The sequence below is a fragment of the Saccopteryx bilineata genome, chromosome 3 (assembly GCF_036850765.1).
Source record: "Saccopteryx bilineata isolate mSacBil1 chromosome 3, mSacBil1_pri_phased_curated, whole genome shotgun sequence".
Classification (NCBI taxonomy): domain Eukaryota; kingdom Metazoa; phylum Chordata; class Mammalia; order Chiroptera; family Emballonuridae; genus Saccopteryx; species Saccopteryx bilineata.
In genome coordinates this window covers 213,434,401-213,449,926 of record NC_089492.1, presented here as the reverse complement: position 1 = coordinate 213,449,926, position 15,526 = coordinate 213,434,401, and the positions used below count along the sequence as shown (strand labels likewise).

At 35.9% G+C, this 15,526-nt stretch overlaps 1 protein-coding gene across 1 annotated transcript in view; it reads right to left on the bottom strand.

Moving 5' to 3' along the window:
- COL24A1 (collagen type XXIV alpha 1 chain) overlaps positions 1 to 15,526 on the bottom strand; it is a 367,011-nt gene that overhangs the window by 301,766 nt on the left and 49,719 nt on the right. The window contains exons 5-6 of the mRNA XM_066264956.1: positions 10,050 to 10,103; positions 7,063 to 7,116 (exon numbers count right to left, since the gene is read on the bottom strand). Of these exons, the coding sequence (XP_066121053.1) occupies positions 7,063 to 7,116; positions 10,050 to 10,103 (108 nt within the window). The remainder of the gene's footprint in view (positions 1 to 7,062; positions 7,117 to 10,049; positions 10,104 to 15,526) is intronic.

The window sequence follows — 15,526 nt, the reverse complement described above, 5'->3', positions numbered from 1 at the left end:
ATATCTTCCACTAATTTGACATTTCATCCTCTATTTAAAAATATTAAGAGTAGGAAAAGTAATTAAGCAATAAAAATTGGATTTAAAGAGAGAACTTCCTCTTATTCATAAGCTTTATACATCTGGGCAGCATATTTATAGAGCCATATGTCAAGTCTCTTTTTAGTCTACACAAATATACTTGAGTTAATTGATCAACTTGCATTCCAGCACCAGAATTGCAAGATCGCATGAAGTCAGCTTTCGACCTGGTCAGCTGTGGGCTGATTCTAGTGTAAAATGCATGAAGCAGAGATTATTGAACATGCCAACTTCACCTGAAATGTCAAAGAAACAGGGCTATTTTTATGATTTTTCTATTTTCTATTATTTGTATGATTTTTTTTTTTGTATTTTTCTGAAGTGAGAAGTGGGTAGGCAGACAGACTCCCACATGTGCCCGACTGGGATCCACCCGGCATGCCCACTAGGGGTCGATGCTCTACCCATCTGGGGCATTGTTCTGTTGCAACAGGAGCCATTCTAGTGCCTGAGGCAAAGGCCATGGAGCCATCTTCAGTGCATGGGGCCAACTTTGCTCCAATGGAGCCTTGGCTGTGGGAGGGAAAGAGAGAGAGAGAAAAGAGAGAGGGAAGGATGGAGAAGTAGATGGGCACTTCTCCTGTGTGCCCTGGCTGGGAATTGAACCCGGGACATCCACACGCCAGGCTGATGCTCTACCACTGGGCCAACTGGCCAGGGCTTGATTCTTGATATACTTTTAGTCATACTTGATTGACTTTTCAAATCTTCCTTGGAATTAAATATAATGTTTATAAATTAATTGATCATAACTGACTTTGATCTTCAGTACCAACTTCTACTTACTACATGATTTTTGTTTAAAAGAGCTATATGGCCTTTTGAGTATGGGTAAAAGAAAGTTGTCTACACTTAATAACTCAAAGGATTCCAAAGTCTTACCTATCCCACTGAACTGCTATAGAGTCTAATAACCTTATTATCAGAGTAACTCTTTTTTTTTAGTGGGGTAAGGGTGGACAGACAGACAGGAAGCAAAGAGATGAGAAGCATCAATTCATATTTGCGACACACTAGTTGTTCATTGATTGCTTCCTCATATGTGCCTTGACTGGGGTGGAGGGGACTCTAGCTGAGACAGTGACCCCTTGTTCAAGCCAGCAATTTTGGGCTCAAACCAGCGACCTTGGGCTTCATTCAAGCCAACAACCTTCGGGCTGAAGCCAGTGACCATGGGTTCATGTCTATGATCTCACACTCAAGCTGGCGACCTCAGGGTTTCAAACCTGGGTCCTCAGTGTCCCAAGCCAATGCTCTATCCACTGCGCCATTGCCTGGTCAGGCTCTGAGTAACTCTCCTAGACTGTTATTGACTCTCCAGAGGGTCCTCTGTTTAGAGAGGATGGGAGGTCAGTAGTCATGACCATTGTGACCATGCACATGTAGGTTCTCATTGGATTCGGCAGACAGTAAAGAAACAGTGGAGCCAGAATATGGTGGGCCATTCCTTTATTAAAGTCTTGCACCAGCCAACGAGCAAACACACTGGGCTCCCACAGCCCTGACACATTCTCTGGTTTCATAACCAGGAGAATCTTCTCTGGTTCCTCCTAAAATCAAAGGCATGACCAGTCTCAGTGGAGCTTGCAAAACCCCTCACGTCTGGTTCCCCATCTGCACATTTTCTCTTTCCCTGCCAACATGGCTCCTTTCTTCAGCACTCTGCATTCTCTCAGCTCTCTCTTACAAACATGGCTTCTTTCTGCCTCTTCTCCTTCTCTCTCTTTTCCAGACTTTCTGGCATGAAAACCTCTCCTCCAGCAAACATTAGCAAAACAATGGCCCCTCCTAAGCAAGAAGGTAATTTGCAATTTCACAGACTACATATACCTGGCGCTGCTCAGACCTCAATGCAAACTATAAGCAAGCAAACATAAAAGTCATATTTTACAAACTTATTTGACCAACAGAGGACCTTAAGGTATTAGACCATTAACATGTTAGAACAGATTTATCAGATTAGAGTCTACCCACTATAATGGTAAAAGCATTGGGATTTGGAGTGAAAAGACTGAATGGGTCATACAATCTCTCTGAAACTGAGATCACCCCTCTGTAAAATGAGAATAATAATAATTATATCTACTAAATTAGCTTGCAAGATTTTGGATCAAATTCTCTATAGACTATAAAGATATTAGTAATTAGCATTAAAATAGACTAAAGACAACCAGTAAAATAAGTTTAAAATTATCGCCACCTTGAAAAGCAGATAACACAACTCTTGAAAGTATCATTGATGAAGCTACAAAGTTCAGTGAAAGAATTTAAAACTAAAAATGTCAGAGTATAGATGAGCTAAATTGTGAGAGTACCATAAGGAAAACACTAAATAACATGATCTTGAGGTAGTAGCATCACTTGGATAGTCTTAACTTTAGCATTACTAATAACTACACTCTCTAACCAACACTTCTTATTTTTTTAGTTCACTCTCTGGAAGTTCCCACACAATACGGTGTATAGAGATGTGTTGTAGAATTGAGCACTTGAAACCTGAATAATTATGTTAAATAGTGTCACTCTAATAAATTCAATAAAAAACAACTTTAACAATTATTTGACTCACTGGAAATGCTAATATGCCATGCCACCACATTTATATTGTCTCATTCCCCACACAGCATCACTTCCATGTTTAGCCAGCCTAAATGCCAGGGTCTGACAATATAATCTTCCTTTGCATGCATAAACAACATCATTACCGCTTTTCCCCCTTGTCATGGAAGCTTACATGGCAATTCTTAAGTCTAAACTCTCTACCTATTCTGCCCCTGCGCCCTAGCAGCTGCAGGTGACTAAGAGAAAAACAATCATGTTGAAAAATTTCACTTTAAATTCATGACTTCTTACATTGATTGTTTTTACTTTGTTTTTTGGTGTATCCAATAACAGTCTTGATCCATTCACTTTTGCACTTTCATAGATGATTATTTCATAACTTCTCTCTCTTCATGCTCAGCAGGTGCTCTTGCTTGGAAATTTCACAAGCTCTTACAACCAAATCCACTACCTTACTTAAATCTGTTCTCCAATCCTCTACCTTCATAACCAAACCCACAATTCTCTCTTGATCAGGACATCATGGGAACACTGTCTTCTCTACATTATTTTAATTTTTATTTCTCTCCAGGATAACTGCCATCACCAAGTAAACACACTATAATTTCTTATATCTTAAAAAACAGCTTTCCTTGAGTCCACATCTCACTTCTCTGGTCATTAATTATTCCTTTTTAGAGCAAACACCTCCTAATAAGTTGTCTATGTTACCCAAAAGAATGCCTCTCCTTTCACTCTCTCTTGGACCTACTCTACTCAGGGTTTTGTCCCTAACACTATCCAACCTCATTGGTCTTTTTTCCTCAGTTTGCTAGTTCCTCTTCTTTTTCCTAATATGCCAAACTCCAGAGCATCCCAAGACTCACTCTTTGGATACTTCTCTGTCTACATTCATCCATAGGTAATCTCATCAGTTCGATAGCTTTAAATTTCATATATACACTGATGACTCTGAAATTCTTATTTTTAGCTATGACATCTCCTGTGAACTCCATATCCATATATCCTTTTTATATTTCTACTTGGATGTCAAATAGTCATCTCAGATTGAATATGTCCAAGAAGTAATTATTGGGAGTTCTGGTTCAGATAGTGACAGATTAGCATGTATCTGACTAATCCTTCTGCAAATAACAATTATAAAGTCAGAACCAGATACATAAAATAACAATATGATTACACAGGAGAGTGACCAGAAACAAAATACACTAGAGAGGATTCAACTCTTGAAAGAATGAAGCTACACTTCATTTATACTGCTTTTCCCCTAGGGACACTTTCCAGACTGCACACAGTGGCTAAAATTCAAGCAGAAAATCAAAGATCTTCTAGCTAATAGTGTTAAAGGACAGAGTGTGGGGCTATCAGAATGACTGCAAATTGAGGGAGAAATTCTTAGAAAGACAGAAAAAAGCTTCCCCCCAAACCTGGATATAGACTCTTCAATTCTTGGCTGATCCTGACATGTGATAGATTCCAGGGCTCAGCAGAAAGCAACAATGGAAAGGCTGAAAGAATTGAACATAAATTTCATTTGCTGGCTACCACTAGGGGTTTGAGCTACAACACTTCAGAGGGACATGGTAAATACCTTATAAAGTTTAAAACAGCCTTATAAATAGAACATATTCCCACACTTTCTTAAGGTATTTTCATTTATAACAGCTACAAGATTGTTTTTATTCTATTTAATAAATAATAAATGTGGTATTTTCAGTAAAAATTGCATTTGTTATTGGCCTAGCACCTTAATAAGTAGCTCTTCCAAGAAGAGGGAAATATTATTTTCTTAAGTATCAACTATGTATAAGTATTCTACTAGGTACTTTTAGTGCTTCATATCATTTAACTTAAGAGGTAACTTTTGGTTCTAACAATTTTTATAAAGCACATTAATCCTAACATGTTTGTCAAGAGGTTCCATAATACATTTCATTTCCCATTTCAGTTAAATCTTTTCATATTTGCAGTTGTTTTAGTTCTTTCTGGAGATCCAAGTAACTCCATTTGAAACAGATGGTTCCTGGCGTAAGTGGCAAGATAACTTTTTATACAATTTTTTTAGAGGTAATTCTACCTATATTATTCTTACTAAACAATAACTGAGAAAAAAATAACTGGAATTGTCTTTGTACTCTATATTCTCTTAATTTAAAGGGAATATTTGTTCTCTAAAGGAAAGTAAATCCTGTGATTACATATCAAAATTTCTTGTTAGGAGCATGCAATTTTTTTTCTTTGCATTATTTTGAATAAATATTCTAAGAGGAATATAAAGTGTAAAGCTTGAATGTTCTATTAATCATGATTAGTCTAAAACATATGTTAAATATTTAGGGAAATTGGTTTTACAAAACCACAAACTGCAAGCTTTATTTGATGCCTTTAAAACAGTGTGGTAATTTTTAACACCTGTTGCAAATCTAATGCTCTTCACCATTATGTAGAGTTAAAAAAAAATCATGGTCAGTTTGGGATTTTTGGATATAATTATCATGTTATTAAATATGAATTAGAGACTCATATTCAGGTTTATAGGATGAAGTTTCCAAGTGGTCTAAGTAGTTGCTTTATAATTAAAAGTAGCTTTTTAAAATCCCTCATATATGGGTTCATAAAAATATTTTATTGGTGAAGAGTTGCAGTCAAAATCACGTCCAAACTACTACTAAATAAAATATTTTATAAAAAGTTGTGAGATTTAGCCTGACCAGGTGGTGGCACAGTGGATAGAGCATTGGACTGGGATGTGGAGGACCCAAGTTCGAGACCCCGAGGTCGCCAGCTTGAGCGCGGGCTCATCTGGTTTGAGCAAAGCTCACCAGCCTGGACCCAAGGTCACTGGCTCGAGCAAGGGGTTACTTGGTCTGCTGAAGGCCCGTGGTCAAGGCACATATGAGAAAGCAATCAATGAACAACTAAGTTGTTGCAACGTGCAACGAAAAACTATGATTAATGCTTCTCATCTCTCTGTTCCTGTCTGTCTATCCCTCTCTCTGCCTCTCTTTCTCTGTCTCTATAAAAAAAAAATTGTGAGATTCAAATTTTTATCTCTCCTAGATCATTTTAATGAAGACATATTCACACTAGTCTATACTGAAAAATAGAATGTTTTAATCTTGGGACAATACTAATTTTTATTTGATACAAAGTTCTTCATTTTCTCAAATATTTTCTCCTGAATCTGTATGCACATTGTAAGAAGTCAATTAAATGAAAGGTTTTTCACTATCTCCATATTCATCTCTCCTCACCCCATATCTGGATTTTTTTTTTGTTTGTTTTGAGTGTATAATTGCTTACTGCTTGCAGAGGTAAGGAAGGGATATAAACCAGTGGAAACTGCCACACCCTTCTCTCTTCCTTCCTACTATGGAGAAGAGGCTGTCAGCAGGACTGGGAGCGCCCTGGCACATTGGTCCTGTGGAGAAGTATGAGCTGGGCCTTTACGGCTCCTTTACTCTTTTGCTGGTCTAAATATCTTTCAAGTCTCCACAGGAACTTGAAGGACTGAGGAATCACATATTACAAAATAAACTTCTGGTTTCTTTGGAAGTTGTCTCTCTTTACTCTCACTGTTACATTCAGACTTAAAAGAGTCTTTTGTTTGTTTGTTTGTTCTTTGAGGAATTTTTATTGAACTCAAGAAATTGTTGGCAATGAAACTTTTGGAAACAGAGAAACTTTTCAGTTATCTCTGCTATATGCTTCTATTATTACTTATTAATAATAATGATATGACTTACGACATTTTAGTGCCATGTTAAATGCTTGACTCACATTAATTTAACTTGCCTTCACTTTAGCCCTATGAAGATGTCCTATGATTTCCCCCAATTTTATAGAAAAGGAAAGTGAAGCTTACAGAGGCTAAGTAAGCAATTTGCTTCTAGTCAGATCAAGAGAGCTACGACTTGAACCCAGATCTCTTAAGACTCCAAGGCTGTGTCCTTAACCTCTATCCTATATGGTTACATGTTCACTTCTAAATGTGGTTATTAATAAGCAGAGGAGTTATTAATGACACTAAAAAAGTCATGAAGTTACTGGCAATCAAGACTCTAATGTTTACCTAATCCCATATATTTTATGATATTTGTTTTATATTTTTTAATTAAGGTAAACTATTCAAATCATAATTTGTATATTTCAAAGGTTTCCATTCATTGCTATGTATTTTGACCATAAAGACTGTCACATCAAAGCAGGCTTATACATGAGTACTAACCAGATGAATTCAAGTGTGGAGGGCTTTCAGAGGGACCTAAATGTCTGACAAGCTAAGACAACTCTGTTGAAGAATCAAAAATCACTCTCTGAATATAGCAGAGGTCCTCCATGTCCCAAGACTGGCTTTAAAAGTTAAGGACCTTCTTTAATGTCAGGAAAATCATGCAATACTCACTAGTTATCACTCACCTTTGGGCCTGGTAATCCAGGTAGCCCAGGATTTCCGTGTGGCCCTGGTATGCCCTGCAAATAGTAAAAAAAAAAAAAAAAGTCAGATCATTCTTAGAATAGATCTAGATACAAATAACAGGCAGTGTTTATTGTAACATCTAAATAATATTATATGCTACAATTTCATTAAAATGAACGTTAAGGTTTTTTTCTAACAAAGCTCTTTATATTTTTTTAAGAATTTAAATATTTGAGTCTTAAAAATATATATCTATACTAATTATAGAGCAGAAATGTCCTTTCCACCTTTAGCTTCAAAACATTGCTTCAAGGTGTTTACCTCCCTTCTGCCTTCTGCACCATCCCTATGTCCAGCCATATTGCTTAGTGCTACTTTTTTTTTTTTTTTTTTTTTTTTTTTACAGAGACAGAATCAGAGAGAGGGATAGATAGGGACAGACAGGAATGCAGAGAGATGTCAATCATCAGTTTTTTGTTGTGGCACTTGGTTGTTCATTGATTGCTTTCTCATATGTGCCTTGAACGTGGGGCTACAGCAGACCAAGTAACCCCTTGCTCAAGCCAGTGACCTTGGGTCATAGCTGGTGACTTTGCTCAAACCAGATGAGCCCGTGCTCAAGCTGGCAAGCTCAGGGTCTTGAACCTGGGTCCTCTGCATCCCAGTCCGACGCTCTATCCACTGCACCACCACCTGGTCAGGCTACTTAGTGCTACTTTTAAAAGCCCTGCAGAGTCAAGTGCTTGTTTACTTTCCCCATTCACAACATGTTAACTCTTTGTGCACTTAGGCTTTTGCTTATACTATTATGTAAACCTTAAAACTTACTTTATTTAATCTTGCCCCTATACCTACCCAAATCATTCTGAGCTATCACCTCAGTTTTAAATACTGGCTGCAACAGCATGAAGTGATTTTTCTCTCCTACTAACTTCCACAGAAATTGCTGCATGTAAAATTCATTTGCAATTAATTATATGTTGTTTTGAGACATTACTCATAGTGTCCCAATCTGTTACTTAAATAAAATGTTGCTATGTTAGCTACCTTATGAAGTGTGCTCTTTAATTCTAGGATTATGGATTCTTTGAAAAGAGACTGTTTTTAATATCATTGTTTGTACTTAGCACATGTTAGCCATTTGATGAATGTTTATCAGTTTGAATTTAATAATTGCTTCTATTTACTGAGCACCTACTATGTGCAAGTAACTGGGTTAATGCTTTATATTTCTTATTACTAATCTTTATAAAAGCCCTGCAAGGAGATTATTTTTACTCCTCTTCACACATGAGGAAACTAAGCTCACACAGTCAGCAAGTAGATGAAGTAAGATTCACCTCCAGAAAGCCTCGCAGGCCTCTAGGCCCCCGATATGCACTTGGGTTTGGTATCCACCTTTGTGCTCCTCAGCCACCTCTACTTTAACATATAACATACAACATATAACATATAATATAACATATAGTTATTATTTATCTGTCTTTTCAATTCTGAATTAATAGAGCATTGTGTTTCAAAAAGCAGTGTGTCAGCAATGCAAGTATTGAAGTTATACCCAGTAAGATGAACATTAAAGAAAAAAAATTAGATTTCATGACATATGTTTATTTGTAACCTGCAAAAATTAAACATGTAAAACTTCTGGGGAACAATAAATGAGTAGTTGTAGATATAAGAGCAATAGATATAAACTATAATTTCACAAACCTTAGTAATACAAATGTGTGTCAGAACAATAACTAGGAAAAATTATATCAATAAATTTTGGGACTTTTAAAAAACAAGATAATTTGTTGGTCATTGCCAAATGAAATAAAATCTAGCAAAAGAAGAAATGTGAAGTTGCAAGTTTTAAGTTAAATATTTGAATGGAGATAAAATTAGGAACAGAAATGTAATCATTAGCTTTGAGAAGAGCAATACTGCTCCTTTATTCAAGAAAGAAAATTGGACAAATAAATGGAAAAAAATGAAAGATGGAAATTAGAGAGGAAAAATGCTGTGTCATGAGAATAGATGGAGATTCATAAATGGAAGGTCATACTGTGGGAGAACAGCTGAGTGATGTGATTCGTGCAAACATAGACTGGGTCCCTCAGATCAGCAGGGTCCAGGGTCTCCTGATAGAGAGGGAGGAAGACCAAATGGTTTCTGGGCAGGAGAAGAAACAAGGTGTAGAAGACTCTCTGGGAGGAATGTGCTAAGTCATCTAGTGCTGAGAAATAAAAGTCATAGTAAATAACAGCTGGAGCCCAGTGAGCATTCATCTCAGGCCACATATGGATGAGAATTTGATGTAAATATGGACAACATAAAGTAATATTTTAGGGTGATTTTTCTTTACATTGTAAGATAAACAAAATTCAGGATAAAAAAAGTAAATTATATGTGGTATTTGCATTAGTTTTTCTAACTCTCTTTGAAGAATTTCTGTTAGTAAAAGTTCACACGTTTTTCGGTTTGAAAGAGTTTCACTCTAACCCAGTTATAAATCTTTTGCTGGCCCTGTGTAATGTGAAAAACTACTGCTGATCCTTAAAGCAGCTTTTTTGCTCAGGACAATTACTTTCTTAGTCAATAGCTCCAGCATTTTCCACTATGTAATCCAGGAATGCACTGGTCTAAGGCAGCCCACTCCTCTTTATTGCCCAAAGTAAATGAACCCCATTTAGGACTATCAACTACAGATGAGATCACTTTATCACTAAGAATAATGTTACAAGTAGCACCAAAACAGCCACATATCTACAAATTTGATAATCTTTCTGGAGCATTTTCACAGCGAATGTGTTGGCTGGGTGCTGACAGTCAAATAAGCGAGCTGCACGTGCTTCTAAGCTTCTCTTGAATTGGCAAAGATACAACTAAGTTTGCAGATCCAGGCAGGTTTCCAAAGGAAGTACATACTGTACAGTGCTAGGATAAACATACCGGAAAGTCACTAATCCTAACAGCACGTGAGAAACAGAAGCCATCTACTCACCCGTGGACCTCTCTTTCCTGAGGGACCCGGGATACCTGCTGGACCAGGTGGACCCTGGGAAACAAATGCCAAGGTATTAGACATGATAATAGACAAATCTTTTCTCACAAGGTTTATTAAGATTCTCGTTTTAGGGCTCTTTTTCAGTCACCAGTTACCAGCTGATAATGATTTTAAAGTAACATGAATCTCCTCACCCTAATCAGCAGGAGTGGGAGTTGAAACTCAAGTGTCCTCTTTAATCTGGCCAGAAATGGTAGCAGGAAGTCTGTGACTTATGGTTATAGGCATTGTATCTGGTTTTTAAGGGACCATAACTAGTAGTTTTGTGGGTGATTTTTACCTAAATTTACTTTTACTACTCAAGGAGGAATTCAATTTAGGGTTTGGAGACCAATGATGACAGGTTTTTCAGACACATTTCAAAAGACTTGTCTTGCAAAATTAAAGCACTAACATTTTGTATTCTTTTAAAAGACTTATACCAAAGATATGTGTAATGTGTTTAACTATTATAATCAGGTACTTCTAGTATATTCAGTAATAAATCTCCCTTATACAAAATGCAGCATACTAGGAGGTCACTAACAGAGTTAAATGATTTGAAACAAAGTATGAAAGTAAAAACTGATAAAAAATTTTTGAGTGTTCTGGGTTCTTTAAATGTTATTAAATATACCACATTAGGAAAACGAAATGGCCCTGGCTGGTTGGCTCTTTGGTTGAGTGCCAGCCCAGCATGTGGGTGCTCGGAGTTAGATATCCAGTCAGAGCACACAGGAGAAGTGACCATTTGCTTCTCCATCCCATCCCCAGCCCCTTCTATCTCCCTCTCTCTCTTCTCCTCCAGCAGTTTGAATTCATGCCCCCCCAAATAAGAACTAAAAATGAAAAACTAAATGGAAAATTAAAATAAATGTCTACTTTTGTTTATTACCTTATCACACAACTTTGTGACTAAAGAAAACACTATTTCCTTCAGATTAAAAAGGCAGTTAATATTAAAGTTAATATTAGAAACTGGGAAATAAAAATATATTTCATATTGTGATTTAAACACTTGAGTTGTTTAATAAGCACCAAATAAAAATATATTTTAACTTATATTCACAATTTTGCACTTTCAAATCTTTGAGAACAGGTTATTAACAGGCATTTAATAGAACCCATAGAAGGAAAGTAATTTTATAGGCATGGCGTTTTTGAGGAGAATAAGTTACTTTAAAAAAAAATTAAGTACTAGAAAAAGCATTTTATCTTTCAGATGACTGACTTAAGAGAAAGTATAGTTAAATTAAAAGAGCAATAGTTTTGCAGTCATTCAATCTAGATTCACTTTATGCCTCAATCATTTACTAGCTAAGTGACCTTGGACAAGTCCATTATACTTTTCTTAGCTTTAGTTTCCTCATTTTTTAAAAATATTGATGATAAAAACCTACGTTTCAGGGTTGTTGTGAGCATTAAAGATTTTTTTATATAAAATATCTATCTGATATATAGTAGTTAACCAACAAACTACAAAGTAATTAGTCTTTTAAAAGTATGTGTGGGCTACAGCAAGCACTCAGTGTTAGATATAATACTATTATTACTTGGGTAATATACATACTAAGGCAAATCTATTCACTACACCAATACTTCTAAGAGATAATAATGCCTGGGCAGTTAATCTTAGAAGTTCTGTATCTAAAATTCCTTTTTAAAATTCATTTACTCACTCAATAAACATTAGTTAGCATCAAGCTCTCCTGGAGAAAACAGTCTAGATAAAAAGACACATTAACAGATAAACACATAATCATGCAGTGTACTTAGTAATGAAGGAAAAGAACAAACAAGCAATGAAGACAGATTAATATAGTGCACCTAATTTACATTGTGGTATCAGAGAAGGCTTCTCTGAGAAAGTCTGAAGTCGGACCTAAAGGATGAATAGGAAAAAATTCTACAAAATAAAAATAAAATAAATGAGGGGCATGAATAGAACAAAACAAAAAACATAGTCTTATTAAAAAACTAAAAGAAAACTAATAGTGAAAGTACGAAAAAAATGGAACAAGAGGAGGTTACTAAGGTCAGCAGCGGTCAGATCACATGACTGCACAGGTCACAATAAAGAGTTTTTTATTTATTCTAAGTGTTTTACTTTTCTGCCACTGAAGAGTTAAAGCAGATAAATGACATGATCTGATTTATTTTTTTTAAATATCCCTAGAAAATTTACATAAAAGATTGCAGAAAGAACATTTTCTAACCTACTCTCCCTTCTTTAAAACCCACTGAAAACAAAAAATATCAAAAGATGAAAACATCATCTTTAATGAAACAAGAAAAGAACCACAACCACAAACCACAAAATATGAAGATTATCTTCCAAATACTGAAACACTTTGGTGTAAGAAAAGATTTTGAGAGATGACCAAAAACAAAAAGAAACAAACAAAAATTCTCCTCAGACCTCAAACTTTGGACAGGCTACAGATTTCTAAAAGTATATCAGCCCTGCCTGACCTGTGGTGGCGCAGTGGATAAAGCGTCGACCTGGAAATGCTGAGGTCGCCGGTTCAAAACCCTGGGCTTGCCTGGTCAAGGCACATATGGGAGTTGATGCTTCCAGCTCCTCCCCCTTCTCTCTCTCTGTCTCTCTCTTCTCTCCCTCTCTCTCTCCTTTCTAAAATGAATAAATAAAATAAATAAATAAATAAATAAAATTAAAAGTATATCAGCCCTAAAAGTTATTTCCAACAATGCTTTGACTACAATGATGGGGTTTTAAAGGAATGGAAAAGCCTCAGGAGATATAATTTATGACCCAGTAGAGACCCAGCTCCAAACAGCCAAAAATAAGGAAGGTAGAGCTGAAAGAGAAGAACCTATCATTTCTATGATCTATAACCACACCTCCTATCCTCAGGAGACATCTAAGGGGTAAACGACAAGCTCAGACATCATCATATCACTTTTCAGAAAGCCTGTGATACAAAGAGCTTCACAAAAAATTGTACATGAAATAAGACGAGATCGGGCACGTTCAGGGTGGTATGGCCGTAGACGCCTTACATAAAATAAGAGAAGATGTCTTCTTCTCTTATTGGTAAGATGGGGTTTAAGGAAGCAACCTAAATTTGAATCTGTGTACCACTCCACACCACTTCCTTTTGCCTCTACCTATGACATTTTAAAACAAATAGTGACCCAGATATCTTTATTTAAAAAAAAAACTAGTAATAACTAGGAAGAAACCAGAAAGGGACCTATGCATAGATATTGAGGAGGGGGGAAACGTAAGGACAGAAACATAAAAGCAGAGGACAAATCTTTACAAGAGAAACTGCTCTATGCAACAGAGAAAGGGTTCATTATAGATTTAAAGAATTACAAAATGCCAACTTTCTATGAAAATAGGGTTCAAAGAAAAGTTATAGGAGTAAAAATGACAACCAAGGTAATGAAATATGAACCAGAAAAGTTTAAGAAAGGTACGAGAGAACAAAAAAAAAAAACCCCATTATGGATAAAAGCTATGTTAGAAGCAATAAAAACTGATGAAATACAACTGAAAAAAAAAAACAATAAAGAGATGGATGTAGGATAACTGAATTCACACAAAATAAAGTGAAAAAAGCAATTGGATAAAACATAACAACAAATACTTCCATCACAAAGGACATTCAACATATGCCTAACGGTTTGCCTGAAGAGAAACATTAAAAAATGGAAAAGAAAAATGCTAGAGGATATAAGGGGAGACTTTTCGATAATAAAATAAAAGTAATCTTCAGATCAAACAGTATCAGAAAAAAATTGACACAGAACCTAATAGGTTTAATGAACTTCAAAGTCAATGAAATAAATGCATGGTGAAACAACAAGAACCAGTCATCTATGGGTAGAAAATCAAGCTGCCCTCAGACCTCACACAGTAGCATACACTTCAAGAAACAGTAGAACAATCCCTACAAAGCTCATCATTTCATCATCATTCAATCTCTTCTCAGCTTTCTAAATCTACCTCCACTCTATGCTGAAGTAGGATTCTCAAAGTTGAACAGTGACTTTCCCATCAAAAGATGAAATGGACTTCCTACACTTTGTCTCAGTCCTCATCCTTTTTTACTCTGTAGCTTTTTGGAACTGCTGATCAATTTCTTCTCAAAACCCTCCTCTTTAGCTTCGGGATATTGCAATATATTCTACTCTCCCATCTGAGTATTCCTTCACATTTCTGCTTTTTTCCTTCTGTAACCTCAAAGTAAACATTCCTCATGATTTGGCTCTTGACCATAAGCCAAACTTCTTTCCTTGAAATTATCCAACCCTAGAGTTTCATCTGCAATGTTAATGGAAAGACTCTGAAATATATATCCCCTACCATGACCTCTCTTTTTCATTTCAGCTTCTTCAACGTTTCCAACAGCTTAATGAGATGCCAGCACAACACCAATGTTTTAATTTAGTCTCCTTTCCTAAAATCAATTTCCTTTCTTAATTATTGTTTTTAGTAATGATATCACCATTCTCTCAATCCACAGGGTTAAAACTTAAGTTGTCTTTGATTCTCTCTTTATTCCTTTTTTACTTGGTCCCTCAGTCCAATTAATTTACTAGTTCTACCAAACTTTCCTTTTTGCATTTTCACTGCTGTCATCCTAATGTCCTTGTTTTGTAACATCCAGATAACAGGAACTTCCAGGGCACTACTATCAGACTGAATTCCCTTATCAATCTGTCTTCTTAGAAACCTACAAATTTCCCCACTGAGAAGATCCAGTTAGAATGATTAGTTTGACAATTAAGACACTCCACAACCTGACGTCTAGATTGGGTCTTATATTTGTCTAAAATTCAGTCTAACATTGTAAAAGAGTTTGAGCTTTATAGGCAGAAAACCTGGCTCCAAACCCTGGCTCTCTCATTTATTAGCAATGTGGTTATAGGCAAGTATATTAATTTCTCTGGACCTGAGTTTATTCACCTGAAAAAAATGAGGATAGTAATACCAACCTTATGAAGTTGGGTTTTTTTTGTTTTTTTTTAATATAAGATAATGAATGGAAAGGGTATGGTAGAATATCTGCCACAAGGTAAAAACTAAAGAAATGATAGTTATTATGCTCTATTTCATATATATATTTATAAAATACTAGTTCCTTTCATGTACCCAAATCATATCAGTGTTTGAGGCCTCGGTTATAACTAACTTTGTCCACAAGAACCTATCCTGAACAGCTCAATCTTAAGTGATCTTTCATAAAAATCCCCTCAAAAATATTTTTCATACCTTTGAAAATATGTACCCTAAACATTTAGTTTGTATCTCTCAATGGCATTTATTGTATCATACTTAGCCATGAGATATTTTTATAAATGTACTTCTTATATCCCCATTATATTGTAAGCTCTGCTACAGTGACTGACTTACATATACTCTATGTTACTGCTTTACCCATAGCAGAGACTAAGCAAGTATTTGC